Source organism: Macaca nemestrina, chromosome 6 (genome assembly GCF_043159975.1).
Source record: "Macaca nemestrina isolate mMacNem1 chromosome 6, mMacNem.hap1, whole genome shotgun sequence".
NCBI lineage: Eukaryota > Metazoa > Chordata > Mammalia > Primates > Cercopithecidae > Macaca > Macaca nemestrina.
The window spans coordinates 47010638-47037313 of NC_092130.1; the positions used below are offsets into that span (position 1 = coordinate 47010638).

General features: G+C 45.2%; 1 protein-coding gene across 6 annotated transcripts in view; it reads left to right on the top strand.

The window, feature by feature from the left end:
- The window catches only part of LOC105467155 (follistatin like 4), a 555957-nt gene that overhangs the window by 325990 nt on the left and 203291 nt on the right, over nt 1-26676 (top strand). For all 6 annotated transcript variants that reach the window (XM_071098467.1, XM_011716594.2, XM_071098468.1 and 3 more), the window contains one exon: nt 22669-22917. In XM_071098467.1, coding sequence (XP_070954568.1) covers nt 22669-22917 — 249 coding nt within the window. The remainder of the gene's footprint in view (nt 1-22668; nt 22918-26676) is intronic.

Consider the following 26676-nt stretch of genomic DNA (forward strand, 5'->3'; position numbering starts at 1 on the left):
ATACCAGGAGATCGTTTCTTTTTCTTTCCATTTCCCCCAGACAGCAACTGTACAAATGAAACTTCAAACCTAGAGCTCAGCCGTTCAGAGCCTGCATAGCACTGGCCTGTTTCTTGTTCATTTAGCCTCATTCTCTCAGAAGATGAAAAGCCTCATTCGTCAGAACAATCACTTCAGCCCAGAGGGGTTTGGGTGTTGTTTCTAAGACATTCCAACTTGCAGCCATACAGGAAAAATGAAATAAACGTGGCAAGAGTTTTAAAGTGGTCTGAATGACCCAATTAAACACATATTTTCAAGTCAAACACACCTTTTCTAATGTAGAGATAGAATTATTAAATTTCACAAATTACCATGCTCAATAATTGTCTAAGAGTAATTTGTGTAGTATGACACTGTTTTCTTTTCTATTTATTCTCATTCCCTAGGTGATGTCATCTATCCCGTGACTTTAAAATCTTCCATTTCTGCCTCTCCAGGGACACCTCCTGAGCTCCTGAGCTCCAGGTTCTGAGCTCCAGGTTCACTTGGACAACTGTCCCTTGATTTTCCCCACTTAGATACTTACTTGCCATCCTATTCTTAAAGTAGTTGGAACAAATCCTTTGATTTTTTTTTCCTTCCAAACCTGGTCTTGACACATTTCCCCCCTTTTAGTAAATGGTAAACAGCATCCTCCTCATTTTTCATCCACAAACCTACACAGTCCTTCTTACCCCACCTCCTTCACTCACACTACCCTCCACTGTCTCACCAAGCCCTCTGCTACTCCTCAGCGACCCCCAGTCCAGGCCTACCTCTCTTTCTCAGACCTAGGCTGCCTCCCTGCTTCTCCTTTTGCCACATTTCCATCAATCCTCCACCCAGCAGCCAGCATGCATTTGTAAGAATACAGATCATGTTGTACCACTCTCCTGCTTAAAATCCTCCAGTGGCTTGTTACTACACTTAGGATGCAGCCAGAGCTCCCCACCCAGCCCTGCTGCTCTGTCCCCAACTCGCCTCTAACCCCATCTTCGCCCACGTCCTTCTTCTCTCCTTCATCCTAATCATCCTTCTTGCTCTTCCTTGGAAACATCAAATTCACTCCCACCCGAGGGACTTGGCGTTTGGTCTGGACTCTGATCCTCTCCAGCTTGTTCCCTCACTCCATGCTGAAAGGCTACCTCCTCCAAGAAGCCCTCCCTGACCACCTTATCTAAATATCCTTTGTCCCTTCACTCCTTATCTCCTTTTTTAGTTTTCTTTTTCTTCATGGTACTTGTCATTTCCTGCCTGTCTCCTCCACTCAAATATAGCTCTATAAAGGCAGGGATTTTTGTATGTTTTGTTCACTGCTGTATCTCTAGCACTTAGAATATGGCCTGGCACACAGTAATACTCAGTAGATATCTGAATGAATGAACGAATGAATGAGTGAGCATAATGCCCACCCAAAGGAGCTTGCTGCCTATCTTTGTGTCCTATGGGCTGTCATTCAAGGTGGCAGGATGGGCTCACTTGTTGTCCTCCCGAGAGCAGCATTTAAGAGATCATTTCTGAAGAGAGCACATAAGGCGTTGGAAATGGCTCCACCTCCTGGACCAGCTTGCCAGTGTGACCCACCGTTAGGGCAATGGCCACCCCGTGGAATGCACACCACAAGGGCAAGCGAAGACCTCAGCGAATGGGGAAACTCGTACCCCATATGCTCAGTTGTCGGGCCTGGGATCGTGCAAGGGAAAGTATATAGACAGCAGGCAGGGGAGTCCCCCGACAGTGGCTGTAGCCAGAACTGGCCACATAATTTGTAGGACCCACTGCAAAAGGGAAATGTAGAGCCTCAGCCAGGGGTTTCCTTTAGGCCCACTGCCCAACCCTCTACAGACAGACAACGTCCAACAGCTGGCAACCCCTGTACCAGGATGTGTTCAAAACCTGACTTGAAGGTGAACAAGAGGCCCGCTGTATGTGCCATGGTGCTGTCAGCCTGGGCAGCGACAGCCATCCCCTTGCCCTGCCCTGAGATGCCTGGTGGTGTGGGCCCAACCATTGCCCCACCCATACCCACACCCAGGCCCCTGCCAGGGGTGGAGGGCAACAGCAGAATGCTCCCTCCCGCAGTGTGACCAGGTCGCTGTTCAAGGTTGAAGGCAGCAGCAGGGGTGAGTGGGGGAGGCCACCCAGGACATAAAAGTGGGAAGCAGGCAGCAGAGAGCCATTCTGGGATGCTGAGGAGGAGGTGAGAGTCAGGGCCACACAGGAGCCGAAGCTCCAAGCCCTGGTACATTCTCCACTGTCCCATCACCCTTCTCTTACAGAATACAAATTCAAAGAGAATCAGCAAGCATTTCAAGACAAGAACCCCAGCAGTAAGCCCCAAGCTGGAGGCCCTTCTGAGTGTGGGACCCTGTATTACTCTACCAGTCATGCACCCATGGGCCAGCCCTGGCTGCAGCCACAAACAGAGGGCCCACCAGCATGACCATGTGACCCTCTCCTGTGTTAGAAGCATCTCTGCAGTTTGAGCAACTCTGGACCACACCAGGTCCCTGTTGTCTTCTTGCTCCTGCTGCTATGGTGGCACCATCATTTGAGGTTAGGGAATTTGCACAGAAGCCCCTGTCTGAGAGACCCCATCATCTTCAGAGCCCAGAGTGGGCCAGAGCCCCTACCAGCCAGCCTGCACAGGTGTGAAGCCCTGGATTGCTTGTTAAGATTTGGGAGGAATGAAAGGTTTCTTAAATTTCCACTTGAGATTATTTAATCACAAGTGTGGTTTGAACAAAAAGTAAAACCTGAATATGAATTATTTTTAAATTAAGGTATAATTGACATACAATTAAATGCATAGATTCTTGTCAATGATGTTCTGCAAATGTATACACCATCACTCAATCAAGATATAAAACATTGCTATCAACCTAGAAAATGATCTTTCTAGTCAACCCTCCCATTCACAGAGGCAAGTACTGTTCTGATTTCTAGCATCATAGATTAGTTTTAGTTATTTTTGAATTTTATATAAGTGGAAGCATACAGTAAGGAAACTTTGTGGCTTCTTTGACTCAAACTCAACATAACATTGAGTTTTATCCATGTAGCTAGGAAAATCCATTGCTCGTCCCTGTTATTGCTAAGTAGTATTTTATTGTATGACTATATCACAGTTTGTTTTGTGATTCCTGTTAACATACATTAGGTTTGTTTCCATTTGGGAACTACTATGAATAAAACTTCTATAAATATTTTTATATGTGTCCTTTTGTGAGCATAGTCTTTCATTTCTCTTGGATATATACCTATGAGTGGCAAATAGCACATAAAAAGATGCTCAAGATCATTAGTCATTGGGAAATACAGATTGAAATACAGTGATGTACCACTACGCATTTAGTGATATACCACTAAATTTAAACAGGTTAAAAGTTAACAGACTGACCATAGCCAGTGTTGGCAAGGATCTGGGGGAACCAGAACATTCATAATCTGCTGATGGGGATGTAAAATGGTACATATAACCACTTTGGAAGATGGTTTAGCAGTTTCTTTAAAAAGTAAACCTATATCTACCATATGATCCAGCCATTCTACTCTTACCTACTTACCCAAAAGAAATTAAAGCATATGTCCATAAAAATACTTGTACACAGATATTCATAGCAGCTTTATTTGAAATTGTAAAATATCAGAATCAACCCAAATGTCCATTAACAGTTGAATGAACAGACAAACTGGTATATCCATATAGTAGAATGCTACTTAGCAATAAAAAGGAATGAACTGGCCGGGCATGGCGGCTCATGCCTGTAATCCCAACAATTTGGGAGGCCGAGGCAGGTGGATCATGAGGTCAAGATGTCGAGACCATCCTGGACAATGTGGTGAAACCCCGTCTCTACTGAAAATACAAAAATTAGCTGGGTATGGTGGTGCATGCCTGTAGTCCCAGCTACTCGGGAGGCTGAGGCAGGAGAATCACTTAAACTGGGAGGTGGCAGTGAGCCAAGATCACACCACTGCACTCCAGCCTGGCAACAGAGCGAGACTCCATCTCAAAAAATAAAAATTAAAAATTAAAAAAGGAATGAGCTATTGGCACATGGCAAACTTTAATGAAGCTAAAACCTATCGATGCATTCTATAACATGAATGAATCTCAAAATAATTATGCTGAGTAAAACAAGCCACACAAAACAAGAGCACTTCTACGTGATCCCATTTATATAAAATTATAGGAAATCCAAACTAATGTCTGATGACAAAAGCCAGATCAGACTTGGGTTGGAGGGACAGGGAGGGGCAAAGGGAGGGTTACAAAGCAGCATGAGGAATCTTGGGTGATGTGTTTGTTGTCTTGGTTGTGACATGGTTTCATGGGTGTACATATATGTCAAAACCTTTCAAATTGTATGCTGTATATAGGTGTAGTTAATTGTCAATTATACTTCAATGAAAGTGTGTCCTTAAAAGTCAAATGACTGTATAGTATAATGTTATTTCTGGCCTCTCTCTGTCGCTCTCCTTATTCAAGTACCACATGGTCTTATTTATTGTAGCTATATAGTAATTCATGAGTTGAGGTAGCATTTGTTCTCCAAACTTGTTCTTTTTCAAGATTGCTTTGCATATTCTATGTAGACTTTATTTCCTTATTTCTATAACCATTTACATATAATTTTTAGAATAGCTTGTCGATTTTTTTCAAAAAGTCTGCTGGTATTATGAATGAGATTGTGTCAAATCTGTAGGTAAATTTAGGAAGAATCCGCATCTTAGATATATTGAGTCTTCTAATCCATGAGCACATTGACCTGTTTCATGAATTATGCTTTTTACAGAATTTTTCATGTTATCTAATTTGTCAAATTTATTAGTGTAAAGTTTCTAATATCACCTAATAACTTCTAATGTCTGTAATATCTATAGAAATACTCCTTCTTTCACTCCTGATATTGGTAATTTATAATTTCCATCTTTTTTCTCATTGATCAGACTTGCTAAGAGTTTATACATTCATAATTTTTTAAAAGAACCAAATTTTAGCTTTGCTGATTTTTCTCTATTATTCATTTGCTAGTTTAGTGATGTCTTTTCCTTATTTTTCTTGTTTGTGCTACCTTTTGGTATACTCTTTCTTTTTTCCTTTATTCTTGAGGTGGAAAGTTAGTTCACTGTCTACTGACTCCCATTTTTTCTGATCAGAAGTGAAATCTCTATTTATTTATTTATTTATTTATTTATTTATTTATTTATTTATTTTAAGATGGAGTCTCACTCTGTCACCCAGGCGGTAGTGCAGTGGCACAATCTCAGCTCACTGCAACCTCCACATCCTGGCTACAAGAGATTCTCCTGCCTCAGGCACCCTAGTAGCTGGGACTACAGGTGTGCACCACCATGCCTGGCTAATTTTTGTATTTTTAGTAGAGATGGGGGTTTCACCTTGTTGGCCAGGCTGGTCTCAAACTCCTGACCTCAAGTGATCCGCGTGTCTCAGCCTCCCAAGGTTCTGGGATTACAGGCATGAGCCACCACACCCAGCTGAAACCTCATTCTTATTGTTCCTCTGAAGACAACGTGTCTTTTATTCCTCTGGCTGCTTCTTAGGTTTTCTTGTTATCTTTGGTTTTCAGTGGTCAGACGACAATTTGCCTTTGTGATTTCCTTTGTATTTATTTTACTTGAGGATTCCTTGCCTTGGATATTGAGTTGTCTTTCTTCAGTTTTGTAAATTTTTAGCCAATATATTTTCAAATATTCCTTCTGCCCTATTCATTATCCCCTCTCCTTCTGAAATTTCAATTATGTTGGTCCTATTCTTATTGTCCCATAATTCTCTAATGATCTGTTTAATTTTTTTTTTCATTCTTTTTTCTCTCTGTGCTTCAGTATGGGCCTTTTTTATTATTGACCTGTCTTTGAATTCATTGATCCCTTTTTCTGCTACGTCCAGTCAGCTCTTAATCTTATCAAAGCCCATTAATCCTTTATTTCAGATATTGTATATATCACTTCTACTAAAGGCTTGTTCTTCTCTGGAATATGATTGACTTGGACATATATTCCTTCATTACTGCCCCATGGCTTTTAAAAAGATATGAATTTTAGTTTATTTGGCATTTTTTGTTATGAGAACAGCAATCTTTTCAAACTTCTGTATCATAGTTAGAAGTAGAATTCTGTGTATGCAATTTTGGATGCCCTATTTTTTTCAAGTATGTTCAATATTATTGGAAAACTGCAAGTACGGTACACAGAACTTTCCCATATCCTTTACCCAAAGACCCCATTCAAATTTTGCCAGCTGTCTTAATATGTCCTTGATAGAAAATTCAAACCAGAGCACTCCTTGCACTGAGCTGTCATCTGTCCTCAGCCTACTTCAATTCGGAACAGTGCTTGAGTCATTCCTTGATCTTTATGTCCTTAACAGTTTTTAAAATTACAGGCCACTTATTTCTATTAGAGTTTGTCTGATGTTTCTTCATGAACTTTTGGCAAGAATATTACTGAAATTATGCCGAACTCTTCTCTCCACATCCCATCAAATAGGAAAGTAATGGCAACTGGTGACACCATTGGTAATATTGATTTTGATCACTTGACTAAAGTGATATCTGCCAGCTTTCTCCACTATAAGCTTGTCCTGTTTTTCTTTAAAATTAATAAAATGTATAAAAATAATAAATATTTTCTGATGAGATACTTTGAGACTATGTAAATATTCTGTTGTTTCTCTTTCACCCACTAATATTAACATGTCTCGATGGCTTGTAACCAGAATTAACAGTACTATGATTGCCAAATGAAAATGTTCTAGTTCCATCATTTCTTCTACATTTACAAGTTAAAATTTACTGTAAAGAAGAGTTTCTCTTATCCCCATTTATTTGTTCACTTTTTAAAAATCAGTTCCACCGAATTAACAGAAAGCTATTATCCATTACTATCCTGATTTTCATGCTTAAAATGTCCCAGACTTGGCCAGTAGGAGCTTCTTCAGACTGCCTTCTTGTCCTTTTTGATGCATCTCATGATTCTTTAAGTGATTCCTTACTTTCTGGTACAAGATGTTCCAGGCTATTCTTATTCTTTCCCTGCCCCTTCCCTGGAACAAACCATTTTTTCAAAAAGCCTTGGTTCTTTTTAGTGGTGAGCTATATTTAGAAGCAAAGATGTGAGCATTAAACGTGCTCCTTGCTATTGGGTTTTGCTGTTTGCAGATTCTCTCAGAAGGCGGGGATAAGGACCTATATATACATAGACACATACATATGTACCTTGAGCTAAAATCCATGAGTTCCCTTCAATACCTCCAATGCCAGTCCAACCACAGTTCATTCTAGTGTTCCCTCTTTTCATATTTGTAATTCTCTTCTTCCATGAAAAACCTAGTTCCCACTGTCCTCAATATATTTATGTACTGTTAGATTCTCCTCTATATGAAATAATCTCCTGCCCCTACCAAGCTTCTGCACCACTCAGCCACCTTCCTGCACCTAATCCCACCTTGCCACCACCCACCTTAGCTGCCTACCAGAGACCGAAGAGGCCACCCTCCCACTTGTGATGTCCCTTTCTTTGTAATGGCTTGACCCCTACTTGGCCACCACCATGCTCTGCCACCCTCCTCTTTACTATGACTTTTTGAAGATAAAACATTGTTAGAATCTCCTCTCCTTGGAATTAAAAAAAGGCAAAAGTCATTCTTATGTGTTTAGAGTTGAGATCTAAGTATATTAACAAGAATCAAAGATAATTTAGTTTTGGTTAATGTGACCTGCTCAGAAGAATATTTTGATTTTTAAGATTCTCTAATTTTGCCACCATAAGTAAGACTGAGCCAATACTTAGAATGACTTTTGTCCAAGCTTTAGGTGGAAATACATCAACAACAGTGGAGGATAAAGCCTTCACTTTTGGATGCTACTGTCTCAGGAGAGCAGGACCAGTCAAACAGGCTTGTCCTGACTAACATAGATGAGAGACCAGATGACATTATAGGTCGAGACCCACACTGTGGTGGGCCTGCCTAAAGCAAGGCATTGCCTGCTCAGAAGATACTTCAAACTCAACTCAGTCTTTTGATTTCTTCTATCAGAAGTGGCTCAAAAGGAACTAGTCACTGACCTTGTATTTGTAGCCAGCCACATCTACATATTGAAGAAAGAAAGTACTGATGCTAAGGGCTTCTACGTTGGGTTTGCAGGTGAAAGAGAGGTGCAAAGGTTATTGGTAACAAATGTGTCCATTTTTTTCCTCCATTGTACCCCATTAATATACTTCTCTTTATATTGTTTAAATTCCTGGTGGTAGGAAAGTTTAAACTTGCTTTTAACATGCAGGTGGGCTCAGGAAAATGAAAATAAGCTGTCTGGCAATAACCCAGGCTCCTGGGGTTCCTCTGCAACAGGACCTGTTCTTGTCTCTTCTCCAAAGGGCTAACTGGTACTGTGTTGAAAATAATACCCCTGTATTTACCTCGAAGTGTTTCTTTAATTGTTGGATTCTATTTTTAAAAGTCATAATCTGACTTCGGCCTCTGGCAATATGGCAGATAAAGATTTTTAAAATCCTTTTAAACATTAGTATGCTTGGTAAGAAAATAAGGACTATCTAGAGGCTAAAAATACAAGTGAAATCAGGAATCCAGAGAGGTAAGATAGCTGTGAGACTGACTTTACCTTGAGGGCTTTGCCAAACTAGGTGAACATTGGTTTTGGTTTACATACCCTCCATGACTCAGGGTACCAAGGACAAATCCCAGGGTCCTTCCGAGGTGGGCATATGTGGAATGTTCCCACTCCCAGTCCCATATATATATATATATATATATATATACACACACACCTGGGCCCCTCAAGGGCTATATCTGCAGTGTAAGGGTGAACAAGAAAGAGAAATCCACCCAGTCCCAAGGACTGGCAAGAAAATGTTCCTGTCTCAAATCTTGGCACTGAGTAGAGACAGAGAAATTTCCTTGATAATTTATAACCATAGGCTGATCTCTATAAGGAATTGTAGCTCATATGCAAACTACCTGAGTAGCCTGAAAAATCTCAAACATAAAATTTAGGTTTTGGAAAACATAAAATTTAGTCCTTGGATGCCTGGCACAATCAAGAAGAGCCTATATCCAAACTATATCTCAAACATTTTCACAGATTAATTTCTAGAAAATGTGAGCTCTTTTAAAAAGAAATCAAAACACCAAAAGAGAGTACCCTGTAAGAACCAACATAATCTATGAATAACAAAATGATACCGAATATAAAATATGTATATTTAGTATTTTTAAAAAATTAAAAATATGACTGAAAATCAAGAGATTTTACAAATGACCAATCATCTTTATGAATGGCTAAAAAGAATTTCTGAAAATTCAAAATTCAAAACTCAGTAGAAGAGTGTAACAACAGTAGGTTAGAAATAGCTGAAGAGGTAAGTTAAGAGCTGGAAGACTGGTTTGAAAAAATTATACACAATGCAACATAGAAAAACTAAAGATGAGAAATGTGACAGAGATAAGAGATAGAATGAAAATTTGTAGCATATGTCTAATTAGAATACCTGGGAAAGAAGGAGAGAGAGAATGGAATAGAGATACCATTTAATGGAAGATAGGTAAGAATATTCAAGAATTGATGAAAGATAGAAATCCTCACTGTCAGGAAACCTGATGAATTATAAGCAGAATAAATGCAAAGAAGTATGTGTGTTTGCATCACAAAGAAATTGCAGAAAACTAGAGAAGATGTTAAAATTATCCAAACATCAAAAATGGATTATCTACAAAGGAATGAAAAGGCTATCAGGTGACATCTCAACAAAGCCAGAGGGCAAATGTTTATCAAGTTGAAAGAAAAAAAAAATACATGAATGTAAGAATAATTATACAGCATAAATAGCTCTTTAAAATTAGGATAAACTAGACATTTTAGACAAACATAACAAAGATAATTTAAGGTATAAGAAGGAATTATGGGCCAGGCGCGGTGGCTTACGCCTGTAATCCCAGCACTCTGGGAGGCCGAGGCAGGCGGATCACAAGGTCGGGAGATCCAGACCATGCTGGCTAACATGGTGAAACCCTGTCTCTACTAAAAAAATACAAAATAGTAGCCGGGCGTGATGGCAGGCACCTATAGTCCCAGCTACTCAGGAGGCTGAGGCAGGAGAATGGCGTGAACCTGGGAGGCAGAGCTTGCAGTGAGCCGAGATCGTGCCACTGCACTCCAGCCTGGGCGACAGAGCAAGACTCCTTCTCAAAAAAAAAAAAAAAAAGGAATTATGAGGAATAAAGATAGACTCACAATATAGAGTGTTGTCATATAGTTAGGTCAGGAAGGGTTCTAAGGTGTTCTAAGGTTCTTCATGGGGAGGGTTAAAGTGTTGATTATAGACTTTGGCTTAATTATACATTTTAAAATTTGAGATAAACAGTAGAAGAATAAAAGAGATATTTAATGTTTATATGAGTAGAAGAAGAAAATCAGGGTGAAGTATTTGATTCAAAATAAGGAAACAAAAGGGAGAAAGAGGACCACAGAAAAAAGCAAATAAACAATCTAATATAAACTAAATAAATAGCATGTTTATGTGAGGGTACTATAAGGAAAATGAATGAATCACCGCTATATGCAGACATGGGTGTAACTAAATATAGTGTGAGAGCAAAAGAAGAAAAGTCTCAGATGAGTACATAGAGTGTGATTCATTTATATGAAGTTCAAAAGCATGTAAAACAACATACTGCATAGAAATACAAAGGTGAGATAAACCAAAATAATGATAAACACAAAATTCAGGCTAATGACTATCTCTGAGTGGCAATGAGGGAATAGAATTGGAGAGGGACAAACGGGAAAATTCAAAATGAAAGACACGTTTCTTTTTCTTTAAATGAATGGATTCGTCCATGTTTGTTGTATGATAATGCTTAAGCCATCCACAGAGTGGATAAGTGTTCTTTTCTGTCTACTCATTATTTAATAGAAATAAGTTAAACATTTATAGTTATTCAAATTTGATTTTTTATGTGGTGTGAAATAGGTTTCCAATGTTGTTTCATTCTAGGTGGATAGCAGGTTGCCCCAGCATCACCTATCAGAGAGCTATCATTTTCCCATTGGAGTGGTAACTCTTGTTACCCATCTAATTTTCATATACATTGGGATTTATTTCTTGACCCTGTTTTCTGTTTTATTGCCAAATCTGCAGTCATCGATTTGCCTATTCCTAGGTCGATCTCATATTGATTTTATTACAGCAGTTTTCTGGCTTGAATGTTTTAGTATCTGGGAAGGCACATCCCCCTACACTATTCTTTCTCTTATTTTTCTTGGTTATCTGGGGCACTTATTACTTCAAATGAACTTTTTAAGATCATTTTATCTAAGTCTAAAATAATCGCATTAAATTTGTATATTTATGAGAATGTCTTCCTACCCACAAATAAGAAATGTTCCAATCTTATTTTATGACCTTCAATAGGGTTTTATAGCCTTTTTTTATACTGGTCTTGTGGCTTTCTTGTCAAATTTGTTTATTAACATTTTACAGTTTTTACCATGATTATGAGTAGATGGTTTTTCCCTTTTTCACTTCTAATTATACTGTTAAGAGGAATGATTAATTTTGGCATATTTATCGTCTGTCCAACTAGTTTCATAACTCTGTTATAATTTTAATATTTTTTCACTGGAGTCTCTTGGATTTCTAAGTATACAGATACATAATCAGCAAAAAGAGATTGTTGTTAGCTGTCTTTCTTTTCCAAATGTTAATGATTATTTCATTTTCTTGTCTTATTATACTTCCTTTATGAATAAGAATGGTGATAACAAATATCCTTGTCTGGCTCCTGATTTTAATTGGAAACACTTAGCGATTGGCTATTTAAGGAGTTTTCTTCTATTTCTTGGTCCTTAAAGTTTTAAATGGAATTATTACTGTATTTTAAGACTTTCTTTATTTCTATTTTCACTCTGGTTTTGAGATGTGTCTTCTACTTGACCTTGGAAGACTGGAGTCTTAATAGTGACCATTCTTTCCTTAAATTGCCCTGATTTTCTTAACCTTGGAAGACTTGAAGTCTTAATAGTGAACATTATCTCCTTAAATTCTTTCCTGAAATTCTCCTGATTTTCTTGTCGGCTCAAAAATCATAGTTCCCTCAAAAACCCTCTTTGTGCTGCGCTTGATTCTCGTGGTGTTTTGGTATTTTGTTGTCACTATTTAAGGTGTCCCCCCTCCCCTGCAGTAGCTGTAATTCTAGTCGTTTTTTCAGAGGCTGGAGCTCCCGATGTATATGGTTCTTTTCCATAGCCTGTTTGAAGGCAACATTGAAGTACCTTGAGGTGGTGGTGGTCTCACAGAAAGTACCTGATAGGGCAGTTGCTGACCCTATGAGCTTCTCGTAGAAGTAGACAGGTTGTCAGGCCCCAGTGGAGACCCCTGGTCTCCACGTGCTCTCCTGGACTCAGGGGTAGAGCAGACCAGCCTACCCATGCATTCAGGAAAGCCAGCCTCCCAGAACCCTCAGGCCCACCTGTCAGAGGCTTCAGCCACTGCTTGGCTCAGTTGAGCCAGGGGATTGAAGTTGAAAATAGATGAAATCAAATTGTCCAATATTGTTACTAAGCTTTGTCTTGATATTATCCAGTGCATGTTTTTATGGCTGATAATCCCATTGAGAGACAAGGGCAGATCCTTGAGAGGAGAAATTGAAATGCTCCTGATTATAAAATGGTAGTTTTTTGTGCTAATATTAGATATTTTAATTGGGCCCCTGTTTTTTTCTTTAAAAGTAGAATGAGGGAGAAAAGCATGTTGTTACTGTGATACACATCTATGACAGGTGATCCAACCAAGGCAAGGTGTGGACCGGGGCGGCCCTTGTATGGCAGGTAAAGGGCCCTGGGAGAATTTAGCTCCCCATCTGTGCTGGCAAGTCTCCAAGGATAAAGTGACAAGGAGCATCACAGTGGCTCACGAGTAACTCCACAGTGATTCTTGAAATAATTGGAGGCAGCCTGGGGTGTCACGGCCTTGAATCATTAGTTGGTGGAAAAGCAGGAAAGAACCCACGTAGTGGCGCATCAGCGAGACGGTGCAGACCGTGGAGAGCAGCAACATCTGGTCCCCTTGGCTCCAAGACGGAAGGAGCCCAGAGGAGCTGGAGAAAGTGACAAAGGAGCTAAGTACCTGAAGGAAAAATGAGGGCTGGTGACAGGGAATAAGACAGATGCAAGCTGAAGAGGCTTTAGGCAAAGAAAAGGAACTCGGGGGTAGGAATATATTTGGAGGAAGTGTTCTAAAACAAAGCCGTTTTGTAAAAGAAACTCTCCCAAGGGCAGAAATCCTATTGTACTTGACATTTTTATGCAGCTTTTCTTCCCAAGAAGGTCTCCAAAATAACCCTTTAAAAGCCGGTTGAGATAACTTGATAAGACAAATAGAGGGAAAAGAAAAAGGTTTGTGGAGTTTTATTATCGCCAAAAGACATCCAAGTTAAAACACAGGCTCTGATGTACATCCTCAATTCATAGATGTGGGGTGATTTTTTTCGATCTCAGGGATCGCTATGCAGCCCTCTCACGTACCCATGAGGAAACTGAGGCTCACCACACCTTGTAGATCCCAGGTCGCTGTTCTCCCACCAAGGGCTTTCTACAATCTCCACTCTTTCCACTCAATCTGTGACCATGTCTGTTTCTGTAGAACCATTGATTGATTACTCAGCTCTCTATCCAGCCAATCTTGGGTCTCTGTTTCTGTAAAACCATTGATTGATGATTCAGCTCTCTATCCAGCCAATCTTGGTCTCTGCAGTGTCTTCATCACATTCAGTCTTCCACCCAGCCCGTTCTGTGCCAGGCCCGGTGCTAAGCTCTGAAGTGGAGCCTGATTCCAGCCCTGAAACCACAGACGCTGCCTGACGCCCAGCCTGGAGTTCTGAGCAGCTGTGAAGGTGCTGCTGGGGCCCTGCCTCAGGGCCTGCTGTTCTGCCTAAGGAACCACAGGAGTGGGGTCCTCAGGCCAGCAGCCTGGCAGCATCCTTTAGGTGGAAGAGGCCTGGGAAGGCTGGGGGGAAATCTCTGGAAATGGTGAGTCAGGTAGTTTCACTGTTGTCACACACAGTAGCTGGGAAGATGACACACAGTGCAAAGGGCTCCCAGAAGGAGGGAAACCATAGGACCTATCTGTAGCAGGTAAGCCTGAGAGGTTTGCAAGATATGCTGGCATTGGGCCCAGGTCAGGGGATGCCTTTGAAACTGAACTCCAGGGTTCCTCCGGCAGGCCAGCGGCCCTGGTGACTACCTGACACTGCCCTTAGGTGTTGAGTGGAGCCTGCAGTTTGTGCTGTGAGTTAGTTCCAGTCACTTTGCCCTGAGAATGTATAATTTCAGACTCCCCCACCTTGGAAGCCCTGGCGCAAGGGAAATGGTAAGGGAAGCATTTCCTTGGTGTATTTTGAAGCGTGCTATTTTGCATCTGCCTTTTTAAAAACCATTCAATACTTTCAACATAAATATGTTCACCTTTCCATTAAGGCTGGCCTCCCGAAGACAGCAACTACCCCACATTTGCATGCACTTGAATCAGTAAAACCAAATGGCTACTTCTTTTCCAGTCCTATTTATTCAACCTTTCACCAATTCAGAGTGTCCGAATTGAGCACTTACTAAGCGCCAAGCTCTCTACATGAATTATCTCATGTAATCCTCAAAGCAATCCTGTAAGGGGCAGACCATTGTTATCCTCACTTTTAAATAGGGAAAAGATGGTGGAACCTTGTCTGGGCTTACGCAGCTATCAACTGTGAAGGAGCACAGGACTGGGTGGAGGCCAAGGTTTTACTGTGTTACTGTGTTACTTGAGACCGAGTGGGATTAACACAAGCGCTGTAGGAAGTTCTGTTGCAGCACTCCGCCAACCCCCCCTCCCCCCACCACCCCTGCCCCTGCCCCACCCCCGCCCCTGCCCCTGCCCCACCCCCGCCCCAGTGAAGAGGAGCTGCCTGTCAGCTCTGTCAGCTCCCACCGCAGCAACATGGCCTCTGGCTCCAGCGCCTTCTCCCTCTGCTCTACCAGGGGCCTTTCCCAGGAGAAAGTTCTCTCTGTCTCAGTAAGTCTCCGCTAAGTGACTTGGAGCCTCACGTTCCTCCCTTTCTGGGGTCTTTTTGTGAGGCTGGGGGCTCTGAAGGAAGATGCCCCAGGCAGAAGAAAGAGATGAGAGTCCTTGGCAGCTCCCTCAGGTGATGTTGGTTAGTGTAGGGATTTTGGTGGTATTGAGAAAATTATCCAAAACTTGGGAATAAGGCAAAGAGAGGGTGGCAAGTCCTCCCTCTGGGACCTTGTTTACTAGATCTGCCCAAGGATTATTTGCTGATCCAGGCTAGAGGGTTATGTCTTTGTTCAACTCACAATTTACCACTGATTAAAGGCCCAGACTGCAGTGACATGTTAACTTTCACATTTGTTCCCAGTAAAAATGCACATGATTCTTTTTGGTGGAAAAGAGAACCCGAAACGTTGTGGTTTTCTTACCAGGCAGGTCACTCACCTACTGTGTGCCTAGCCTAGGCATCTCATCCCAGCCTTCTTTCTCCGGTGCCCATGTGGTTCCTCCAGTCCTCCTGTGAACCAGCATCTGCACTGTGGGCTCTCTCATTAAGAAGGCAAACACAGCTTTAACACATGCTCATTTTAGATTCTCATGACAGTCACATTTTTAAGTTTTTGAAAAGTATGCTTTGGCACTTGTGTTTGGTGTTTGATCTTCAACTGTGACCAAAAATAACCACCTCCAAAAGCCGTGCCCTGGGGCATTGGACAATATGTAGAAACCTATTTGTGCTTTGGTTTGATACAAATTGGTTAGATAGAAACTCTTTTGGCACAATTGAGAGGCCTACTGACAGATGAAAGGTGTTCCTTCTCTCTTCTTGTTCCAGGCATTTCTGACTTTGAAGTCAATTTATCAGACCTCAGGTTAGGATCTGTAAACATTATGCATGACAGGTTGCATTACCTTCCAGCAATGGGCAACCATGTGTTTCTGTTGAGCTTTGGGATTGGAAAATGTGGTCAAGTCTTTCAGAGCTGGTCAAACTGCTTTCATCAAGTGCACAAGAACCTCAGCATACAGGCTGTGCTCACTGGTTGAGTTTGAAATCACCTGTGGTCACTGAGCGTACATCACATCTGCCCAGCAGTCACCTGTCCAGTTTCAGGCAAAATAGCAGGAGTGGAGACAGGGAGGTGATGAAGCTGGAAACATCATAGTGGGCAAGGGGCTTAATGGCCAGGTGTCCATGCGTGACAAGGAGTGGGTTTGGGCTTGTGATGTTCACAGATCCAAGCAGGGCTTCCTTCTGCGGCCCTGTAAACCTCTAGCCTTTATAGAAGTTGCTACCTGGGCCTCTAAGCTATGTGTCCATGAGGTGGATGAGCAGCAGCCATCCTGCAGCCGGGGTTGCTGATGTGTGGATGTATCCTGACGCTGGAGAAGCTCACACTATGGACATCTAGATCCTCCTGGCATGAGTTCCTTGAAGCAGGGACCATATTGCCAGCTGAGCAGATTATCCCAAGTTCGAGGGATTTGGAGTGAGACTGATGCAAAGTTAGGCTCTACCACCTACTTGCTGTCTAACCATAGGCAAGTCACTTGACTCATGTTTCCTAATCTGTAAAATGGGCATATATTCATGCCACAAATATGTGCCGACTAGGGCCTGTGTGTCTACTTAATAGAGCTTTGAGGAGGATTAAAGGAGCATCAGACGAACACATAGATTCTCAGAGTTTAGCATGGTGCCTGGCGGGCATGCCTCAGTAAATAATAGTCACTTTACACATGACCTTCTCTGGCTGGGTGTTAACACACATATGTCCTTGGGAGGAATCACAGATTCTCTTCCCAACCCTTGAGTATAAATGAGGCGTTACAGGCTGGAGGTGGACCTGACGCAGCCCCAGCACCCAGGGCATCTAGGAGTATGGAGGCCCTCACCAAGGTGGCCTGTGGTCAGAGCTCAGAGAGGGCTGCTCTCTTCCCACCAGCAGCCCTGAGGGGTGCCGAGAGTTTTCTGGCCCCTAAGAGGAGGCTAGACCTCTTTCAGCTGGGGGGACTGAGTGGTGGGGTGGCGGGGCCTCACCCTACTTTCCAGGTAGGACAGTTGGGCAGGGTGAAACTTTGCATCTGCCTCACAGCTCCCTGCAGACTGAGTCTGCCTGGTGATGTTTACCTTGGGGCAGGGCTTCAGGAGTCAGGCCTCTTCTTACACCAGGCCTCCTCGCCCTGTATGCCAGGTTCCAGGGCACCCGAGGGTACTCCACTCTCTCCTTCCCCCAGGTCTCTGCCATCTTCACCATCAGGTCTCAGGTCTAATCTCACCTCCTGAAAGAGGCTTCCCTGACCACCAGAGTAAAGTGTGCCCGCTGCAGCACCCTGGTTATTTCCTTCCTCTCATTTAACACCATCTATGCTTGTCTTGTTTCTTGTTTGCCAGTTCACCCTCTTGTGTGTCTTCCTACACTGTCATGGTAGTGCCCTGAGGATAGGAGCCTATTCTGTCTGAATCCCCAGCACCTGGAATCGGGACTGGCACATAGTGAGTGCTCAGTAAATATTTGTTGGATGAATAGACAGATGGCAAGCTGGCAAGCAGGCACTCCAGAAGTGCCCCGTTGTTACCACCCACCCTGTCTTAGGGTGGACATGGCATGGGACTGGAGCGTGGGGCCTCTGCCTGGTTCTCACACAATCCTGAATTCTCTAGCCGCATACCAGGCACTTGGGTGGTTTCTGCAATGAGAGAGTCAACACTGATAGGCACTCTCTGTCCCTGGATCACCTTGCCACGTGTGAAAGTATAAGTTATCTTAAAGCAGGGAAGAATACTGGGACTGTTGCCTCCAATCCCTGGAGGCGCACCCCACATATCTGCACATGGCTACATGCACGTGGCTCTTCCATAGGCAAAGCCTCAGCTCTGGGTCATTAAGAAACCCAACCATGACCCCAGGTGAGGGCTGCCGCTCCCCTGTGTGTTGGTATGTCAAGACCTGGAGGATAAAGTATATAAGGCCATGTATAAAAGGCTGTATCTGCCCATGACAGGCACTTGGCTGGACAAGTACCTCTGCTGCAGAAGCTGGAGACAGCTGCTGTGCTGGGCTGGGGTTCATGGCAGGTGGCAGATGAGGTTCTTGAGGTTCTTGGTGCTGCACACACTGCCTCTGGTCTTCTGCCTTCACACCCTGCTCTTCTCAGTCAGTTTTGGGCTTTCCAGTGAGTGGCCTCCTCGGAGCCAAGCCATCACCTCATTGAGGCCTCATAGTGAGTTGGGAATTGAGTGCTAGGTCGTGTACTGGGGGCACTGACAGCCTTCAGGAGGAGGCCTAGGCAGAACCTCTGGCTGAGATGGGAGCAGGGAGCTCCCAAGGCCTTGTCAGGAGAGATGGGCTCTCATCAGTAGTCAAGCTGGAGATGAGGTCTCAGACACAGAAAAGCTGCGTTGGGAAGAATGTGGCAGCAGGCCGTTGGCATCCAAGAGTGGAAGAGCTCGTGGCTTTTCCCTCATTGCCACTCGGGGCACTATCCCTGAGAAGGGAGCACTCGTGAGTTTTCTCTGGGCCCAGGAAGCAGTTACAGAGGCTGAGTCAGAGTTTGGAAGCAAAATTACCCAACTTTCTGTGCTCTTGGTTGTGGCTGGCTGTGGTGAAACAACGGAGGGGCTTCCTGCTCCAGGTGGATGTAGACCCGCTCTCTCTGGGGCCCATCTCAGAACTCAGCCTCCTTTTATGCCCTCCACCGGCGCCAGACAGGCTTGCCTTCCACAACCACTCAACTACACCACCTGTACCTATCCATGCTCCCAGTTCATGGCAGTCCTGGGTCTGTGGCATTCTTATTGAGAATCCTTAATCAGATTACAGCGGGAGTCTTTAGCACCAACTGGTACCAATAGACTTGTTTCTCCTGCCGCCATAATGTTAATGTAACAGTTCCCATTTCTGACCATGTTCAGTAAATTTAATTTGTGTTGAAAAGCAGCTTATTTGGCAAGATGATCAGTTTTTAACCTGAGTAAATGGCTTTCTTGATGACTATAAATTAAGCACATTGTACTTTTCATGCATTGTGGTTGTCCTCATAAATACTATAGGCAGTTGCTGGTAGTCTCACTTGGTTACCTTTCCCATTACTGTTTTATCGTCATCGTAGTAGGAGTGGGGAATTCATTGTTTTAATGACAAGGAGGAAGTGGTAACAAGGGGCTTGTTTAATGAGGAGCCCACCCCTAGGTCAGCATGTCTGGGGCTGTGGATCAGATTCTGGGCCTTCCCCAACCCAAGGTATTCTCAACGCTCTGTGGGGCCTTTGTGAAGGGCATATGCAGGGCCTTCATGCTACTTTTGTCTTAATTGCAAGTAATCAGGAATCAAATATTTGCCGACAGTCAATTTCCATGTCAGGGAGAACATGAGTGTTCTTGACAACTTCAATAGCCACAGGTTGGCACCAGTGTTTCCTTAACACTGACCCTCGGAGTGCAGCCTGCAGGGAAGGCCATGGGAGCCTCCCCAGCAAGCTAAGCAAACGTGGACGCCTGCTGCCCTGTGTGATGCTGGGCCTCAGAGGTGCTCACTACCATCTGGACACACCGCTTTCAAAGGAGGGGTCGGGGAAAGTAGCTTCTCCCCCAGCCCCCCATGAACTGGCTTTGGTTTGCCTGCCTGGGCTGGAGGAGGTGGCCTCTGAAGCCCCTTCCAGCTCTGCTTCTCCAGGATTCCAGTTCTCTTTACTCCAGAAAGCCCATCTCTACAGACATCCATCTTCCCCTCATACATCTACCCTTCCACTTCCCTCCTGCCTGCTTTGGAGAAGGCAAGGGAAAATGTACCCCCACTGGGCCAACGCATGTGAGGCTTCACCAGCCTCCCCATCTGACCCCTAGCCGGCTTCTTACCTGCACTGAATTAGCCTTCAGGAGATCAGTTCTGAACATTTCTGCATTTCTTAAAACCTGAGTATACTGGGGCCACACGAAGAGAAAGGCCCAGCACTTCTGGGGCCTCCTGAGGCCAGGGCAGGGCAGGCACTTTGGGGTAGGAGGCTTCAGAGAGGGACACTTGGACTTGGGCTGGTAGCAAGCACTTCATAGAGGAAATGCCTACAAGGGTGACTTGGAACTGGTTTAACCAGAGGGAGAGAGCAATGGGGGCCAGGGCACACACCCTGAAGCAGGCTCAGAGCCCAGGGTGCAGAGACTTTGCCTCTTGTTTCTTCAAAATGGGCAATTAGTGGGTTGCATCCTATCTGCATGGGAAGGTTATTAAAACAGTGATCTGATGGTAGTGCTCTGCGTCCTGGCCCTGTCTTGGGAGAGAAACAAAGCCTGATATTTTTGGAGCTGTTAGTTTGTTCTAGTAGCCGCCAGCACTTTCTAGGGTAACCCATTTTCCAATAACCCAGGAGAATCACGCTAATCAAACATGCTCTGTGGCAAAGCAGCCATAAACACCGTGAGTGGGGGGCCTCCAGCCCAGAGCCTCCCTGCCAGGCGCCTGCCTGCCTTCTGCCTCCTTCCCTCCCCACCACCGTCAACCTTGACAGGAAGGCGTGCAGAGGGGCTGCTGAATGCCACTGGGCCTTCATGGTGACATGCAGACAATTAGCAAAGTGGATAAAAGAGATTCCCGCCCGCTTAGGATCTGCACTTTTACACTGCTCAGAGATATTTGACCTTCTAGTTTATTATGATTCAAGAAAAAGTCAATACTTCTTAGCTTGCCAGGGTTGGAGGAATTTAAATGAATTATTGAATCAAGCAGTTAATCTGCCAATAACTGATTTTTTCCCTTTAAATCTATAATGATGAAAAGCAGACTTAACCAAAAACAAGAAAAAGGAGATCTTTCTTTCTTTCCTTTTCTTTCTTTTCTTCTTCTCTTTCTTTTCTTTCTTTTCTTTTCCTTCCTTCCTTCCCTCCCTCCTTCTTCTCTTCTCTTCTCTTCTCTTCTCTTTTCTTTTCTTTCTTCTTTGCTTAGACATTTTAATCCTATGGGTAGGAGCTAGGGCTGAAAGTTTGCTCATGATTACTAGGACCATTCTGTCTTGCTGAGTATTTTGATGGAGATTTAATTAACAGTTAAAGCAAAGTCTTCTGAGGCCATAAAAGTCTGTATTCACATTTCAGTTGTCTTTTGGTATCCCTGTGTAATTCCCAACTTTCCATCTGTACCTTCAGTGACATGTGCCGATTATCTCATTTCCAGACTCCCACAATGCAGTGTGATGTTGGTGATGGATGCCTGTTTTGCCTTTTACTTAAACGTGCCCTTTCCAGCTGCCCTGACCTCTTTGGTGTGTGAGCTCTGGGTGCTGCTGCCTGAGTTCACTGTGGGTGTTGTAGGGTGCAGGGGACACTCAAGCAATGTGGCAGCTGCCATTTCCAGGGGCTCAGCCTTCTTGCCCATAACTGCAACATTGTGCTAGAAAGGACTGGGCGGTGGGGAAAGGCTGCTGGTGTCTCCCCTGATGACGTGTGTCTTGGAGAACCACATTCTCCTCCAAGGAAATGGCCAGTCACTGGTCTCCCTACCTCAGCTATCCCCACCCGCTTCCTGAACACTTGGAGCATGACTTTCTTCTTATGCCATGCTTCCTCCCTGCAATGGCTCCCCAGTGCCTACAATAGAGTACCTAAATTTCTCTGCTTGGCTCTCCAAGTCTCCCAGAAATCACACCTTGCCCCCCAACCCCACCGCTGTACAAAACTCCTACTCACATTTAGTCTTCTGAGACCTGCGAATGCCACCCACAGGGCAGCTGGGGGAGTCTTGGCTCAATCCTGCTGTGTTTCTGGGAAAACTCTTCTCTCCTTTGCAGGGCCCACTGGCACATCACCCCCTCCATCATCTCTACCACTCCCAGTTACTTCTCCCAAACTTAGCTCCCTGGCTCCCATGCCCTTTGCCTGATCTGCATACTTGTCACCACCTTACAGAATGACAAAGTCAGAAAGAGGAAAAGGCATGGCTTGTTCATCTTTGAGACCCCTAAGGTGCCTAGTACACAGCCTGGTCCAAAGTCATGATATAGTAAAGGAAAAGAAGGAAGGAAGGAAAAGGTGTTGCAGGCAGGGGGTGGGTGGGGGGATGGCTTTTTAAAGAGTCATTGATTTTAATAGGTCTCTAGTCCGGGAGGCTGACTGTGAGCCTGGGAGCAGTGGTAGCAGGCTTTGTCCTTCGGTGTAAGGTGCTTCTTTGTGAGCACAGAATGGCTGAGTGTTTTCATTTTTCAACTGGAAGCAGGAAAAGTAAGTCTAAGAAAGAACCAAGACTTCAAGTAAGTCTAAGAAAGAACCAAATGGCAGAGTTGATCAAAAGCCCCCAGCTGGGTCCTAGGATGGGCAGGTGTTGTGTTTCAGATGTTGAGAGGGAGTCAGCCATGAAACCTGAGCTCTGCAAGGCAGGACACCCTTCTTGGCACCAATGGCCACCTCATGGAGGGACAGGGACTCCCTAGGAGACCCCAGGTCCCCAGGCCCCACCTTGAGTAGCTTGGCTTCACAGGCAAATGGAGTCTGTGCTTGTGAGCTACAAAAGAGGCCCTTGACCCCAGACCCCCTGAGTGTTTGTAGCTGACCCTCTGTGTTTGTGTGTCCGGCAGGGCTTTCCAGCCACAGTGAGCTACTAGCCTCCTGCGGGAAGAAGTTCTGCAGCCGAGGGAGCCGGTGCGTGCTCAGCAGGAAGACAGGGGAGCCTGAATGCCAGTGCCTGGAGGCATGCAGGCCCAGCTACATGCCTGTGTGCGGCTCTGACGGGAGGTTTTATGAAAACCACTGTAAGCTCCACCGTGCCGCTTGCCTCCTGGGAAAGAAGATCACTGTCATCCACAGCAAGGACTGTTTCCTCAAAGGTAGGAACAGGGCCCTTGCCCTGTGGTTTTGAGTTTTGTGATGGATCTTCTAATGCCTTTTTGACAAGTGACCTGGGTGCTGAGTCTACAAGTTACATATCTGTAGGAAATAAAGACAAAGACTGGTGTGTAACAAAATGGCAGCAGTGGCATTTTGGTGATGCATACTCTACCTGTGTGCCACCTCCAGAGACCCCTGCCCTTAGAGGAAGCTTCTTGGGGAGCAGAATCCAGGCAGGTCAAATTAAACCCTGGCTGGTACAGGTTCACTAGTAATGAGACAACAGGGCACTACCCAGTTCTCCATACAGGATGGGCCTTTGCAAGGTTGTGACAAGGACCATGTTTACCCTTCTGCACAGAGTCCCATGAGTCAGGAGGCTGTGCTGTGCATAGAATGTGGTCAGGCAGACACCAGCACAATGGCTCCCAGCATGGCAAGAACACAAAATCTGGCCTGGAGTAGTTGTCATTGGGAAGGCATCCCATGTCTTACCTGTCCAAAATACCTCTGAGCAAGACAAGGAAGCCTCTGGGTGGACATCAGAATATGTCAATGGAGCTGGGGCCAAAGGATTCATGCTTTGGGCTGAGATTGAGTCAGAAGAGAAGGCAAGTACCAGCTCCCACTAGACGGTAAGAGCCATCAGGGCAGCGGCTATGGCTGTTTTATGCGTTTATGTATTTGCAGCACCTAGCACAGTGCCTTGCGCCAAGAAAATGCTCAATGGCTCCCAGATGCTTGAAGATACAAGAGTCAGAATGCACATCCTGTGTTGATTGATGTGGCCCTGGTAAATAGTACATGCCATGGCCTGTAGAAGTATTTATTGTGTACAAATATTTGTGTACAAAATGGGTATACATGAATTAGGAAATGTGTAGAAGACAGAAGCAGCTTGCAGGCAGATGGAAACAGGCCCACACAGCCTGAGCTAGGAGAGCCCACCTGGAGTTGCATGAGGTCAGGAAAGTGCTTTAGGTTGTGCAGGGAGGAGAGAAGGATGCTTGGACTAGAGACTTGCCAAGTGCCTGCAACACTGGGAGACAAAGGCTTGAGAGCAGTTCAGGCTGTAGAGGCCTGGGCACCAAGTGGGAAGGGGCAGAGCTCCTGCCTCACCCTCACAGACCCCCGCTGAGGATGGTGTGATGCATGACACGTGTGTGTGGAGGCGGATTCACGGCTGAGGTGGTGGAGCAAAGGTGTGTTTGCCTCTGTTACATCTACCTGTGTCACCTGCACCCACCTAATGGGCCACTCCACTTAGCAGTCGTGGCAGCATGGAGTGCTAGGCAGGGCAGGGCTTGGGAAAGGTGCCTTTACCTGGTGATGACAATAGTCTTGGACACTTTCACGGCTGTGCTTATAATCCTAATACCGAGGTGCTTCAGAGATAATGAGACACATTATGGAAATGAGGCCAAAATGAGCCTAGGAAAAACGTCCCCAGTCTGGAAGCGCTGCCCGGCCACGTGCTACCAATTCCTCTGCAACTGTGCACACTAAAACACTTGACCAGTTGCTCCAGCTTTATTGGCCGTGTTGAGTTTTATAGACTGATGTTCCATTCTCTGGTTTCCAATATCCTCTAAATTGCATCTTCCTAAAGGTTTCTATTTCTGCATCAGAGTGTGCACAGCCTCCCTCACCATCGGTTATTCAAACAACATTTCTCATTTCATGGGAGGGAAAAACCAGCCACCACAAAACCCACCGAGGTGAGGAGGGATGGGAACAAGCTGGCGTGGAGTGGGTGGGGGGGGGGCAGGCAGCCTTGAGCAGATCAGGGCTCAGTTCTGCTTCATGTTGATTGAATTTATCCACTGAATCCTTCTGACTCATTGAGGTTTTCACAGATTGTGAGTTGCCCCCCACTTGGTATAGCAGAACTCCTCTCTTAAGGACCCCTTTTTGGTGGAGAGTGGTGCCTGTGAGCTCCCAGAAAGACCAAGGGTGGCATCCCAGCTCTGGTACTGAGAGGTGACAACATGCTAGCAGCCCTCACTCTGGGCACCTCCTCCACCTCAGCGTCCACTCTGGCAGCACTTGAGGAGCCTTTCAGCCCACCACGGCACTGTGGGAGCCCCTCTCTGGGCTGGCTGAGGCCAGAGCCGGCTCCCTCTGCTTGCAGGTAGGTGTGGAGGGAGAGGCGCAGGCGGGAACCCAGGCTGCGAGCCGTGCTCGCGGGCGGGCCAGAGTGAGTTCCAGGTGAGCGTGGGCTCGGCGGGCCCCACACTCGGAGCGGGGAGCGGATGCCACCAGCCCCAGGCAGTGAGGAGCTTAGCACCTAGGCCAGCAGCTGCAGAGGGTGCGGCAGGGTCTCCCAACTGTGCCAGCCTGCTGGCGCTGTGCTCGAATTCTCACCGGGCCTTAGCTGCCGCCCCGCAGGGCAGGGCTTGGGACCTGCAGCCCGCCTTGCCGGAGCCTCCCCCACGCCATGGGCTCCTGCGCCCCCGAGCCTCCCCAAGCAGCGCTGCCCCTTGTGCCGCAGTGCCCTGTCCCATCCACCGCCCAAGGGCTGAGGAGTGAGGGCACAGGGCAGGGGACTGGCAGGCAGCTCAGCCTGCAGCCCCTGTGCAGGATCCACTGGGTGAAGCCAGCTGGGCTCCTGAGTCTAGTGGGGACTTGGAGAACTTTTCTCTCTAGATAAGGGATTGTAAATACACCAATCAGCACCCTGTGTCTAGCTCAAGGTTTGTAAATAAACCAATCAGTACTCTGTATCTAGCTAACATAGCGGGGACTTGGAGAAACTTTATGTCTAGCTAAGAGATTGTAAATACGCCAATCAGCACCCTGTGTGTAGCTCAAGGTTTGTAAATACACTAATCAGTACTCCGTATCTAGCTAACCTAGTGGGGACTTGGAGAACTTTTCTGTTTAGCACTGTGTCTAGCTAAAGGATTGTAAACGCACCAATCAGCACTCTGTGTCTAGCTCAGGGATTGTAAATGCACCAATCAGCACCCTGTCAAAACGGTCCAATCAGTTCTCTGTAAAATAGACCAATCAGCTCTCTATAAAATGGACCAATCAGCAGGATGTGGGTGGGGTCATATAAGGGAATAAAAGCAGGCTGCCGCAGCCAGACAATAGCAGTTGGCTGGGTTGCCTTGCAGGGTGTGGTAGCTTTGTTCTTTCCTCTTTACAATAAATATTGCTGTTGTTCACTCTTTGGGACAATGATACATTTAAGAGCTGTGATACTCACCACGGAAGTCTGTAGCTTCACTGCTGAAGCCAGCGAGGCCACAAAGCCACTGGGAAGAACAAACCACTCCAGATGCCCCGCCTTCAGAAGCTGTAATAGTCACGGTGAAGGTCTGCAGCTTCACTCCTGAAGTCAGCGAGACTACGAACTCACCAGAAGGAAGAAACTGCGGGCACATCTGAACATCTGAAGGAACAAACTCCAGATGCACCATCTTTAAGAGCTATAACACCACGAGGGTCTGCGGCTTCGTTCTTGAGGTCAGCGAGACCAAGAACCCATCAGTTCCAGACACAGTACTTCCCAGCTGTGTGGCCTAGGGTGCATCACTCTGCTTCTCTGGGCTTTTTCCTCGGGTGTAAAATGGGACTAACAGCTGTACCCACCTGCTGCAGCCCTGGAGAGAAGTAAAAGAGGGGCTGCACAAACACCGCTTAGCACACGGCGTGATGCATTGCATGGATCTAGTGTTCATGAGACCTGCCGTCATTATTTATTTTAATTCAACATGGCCACACGCTGAGAGTAGACAGATGCACAAATTCTG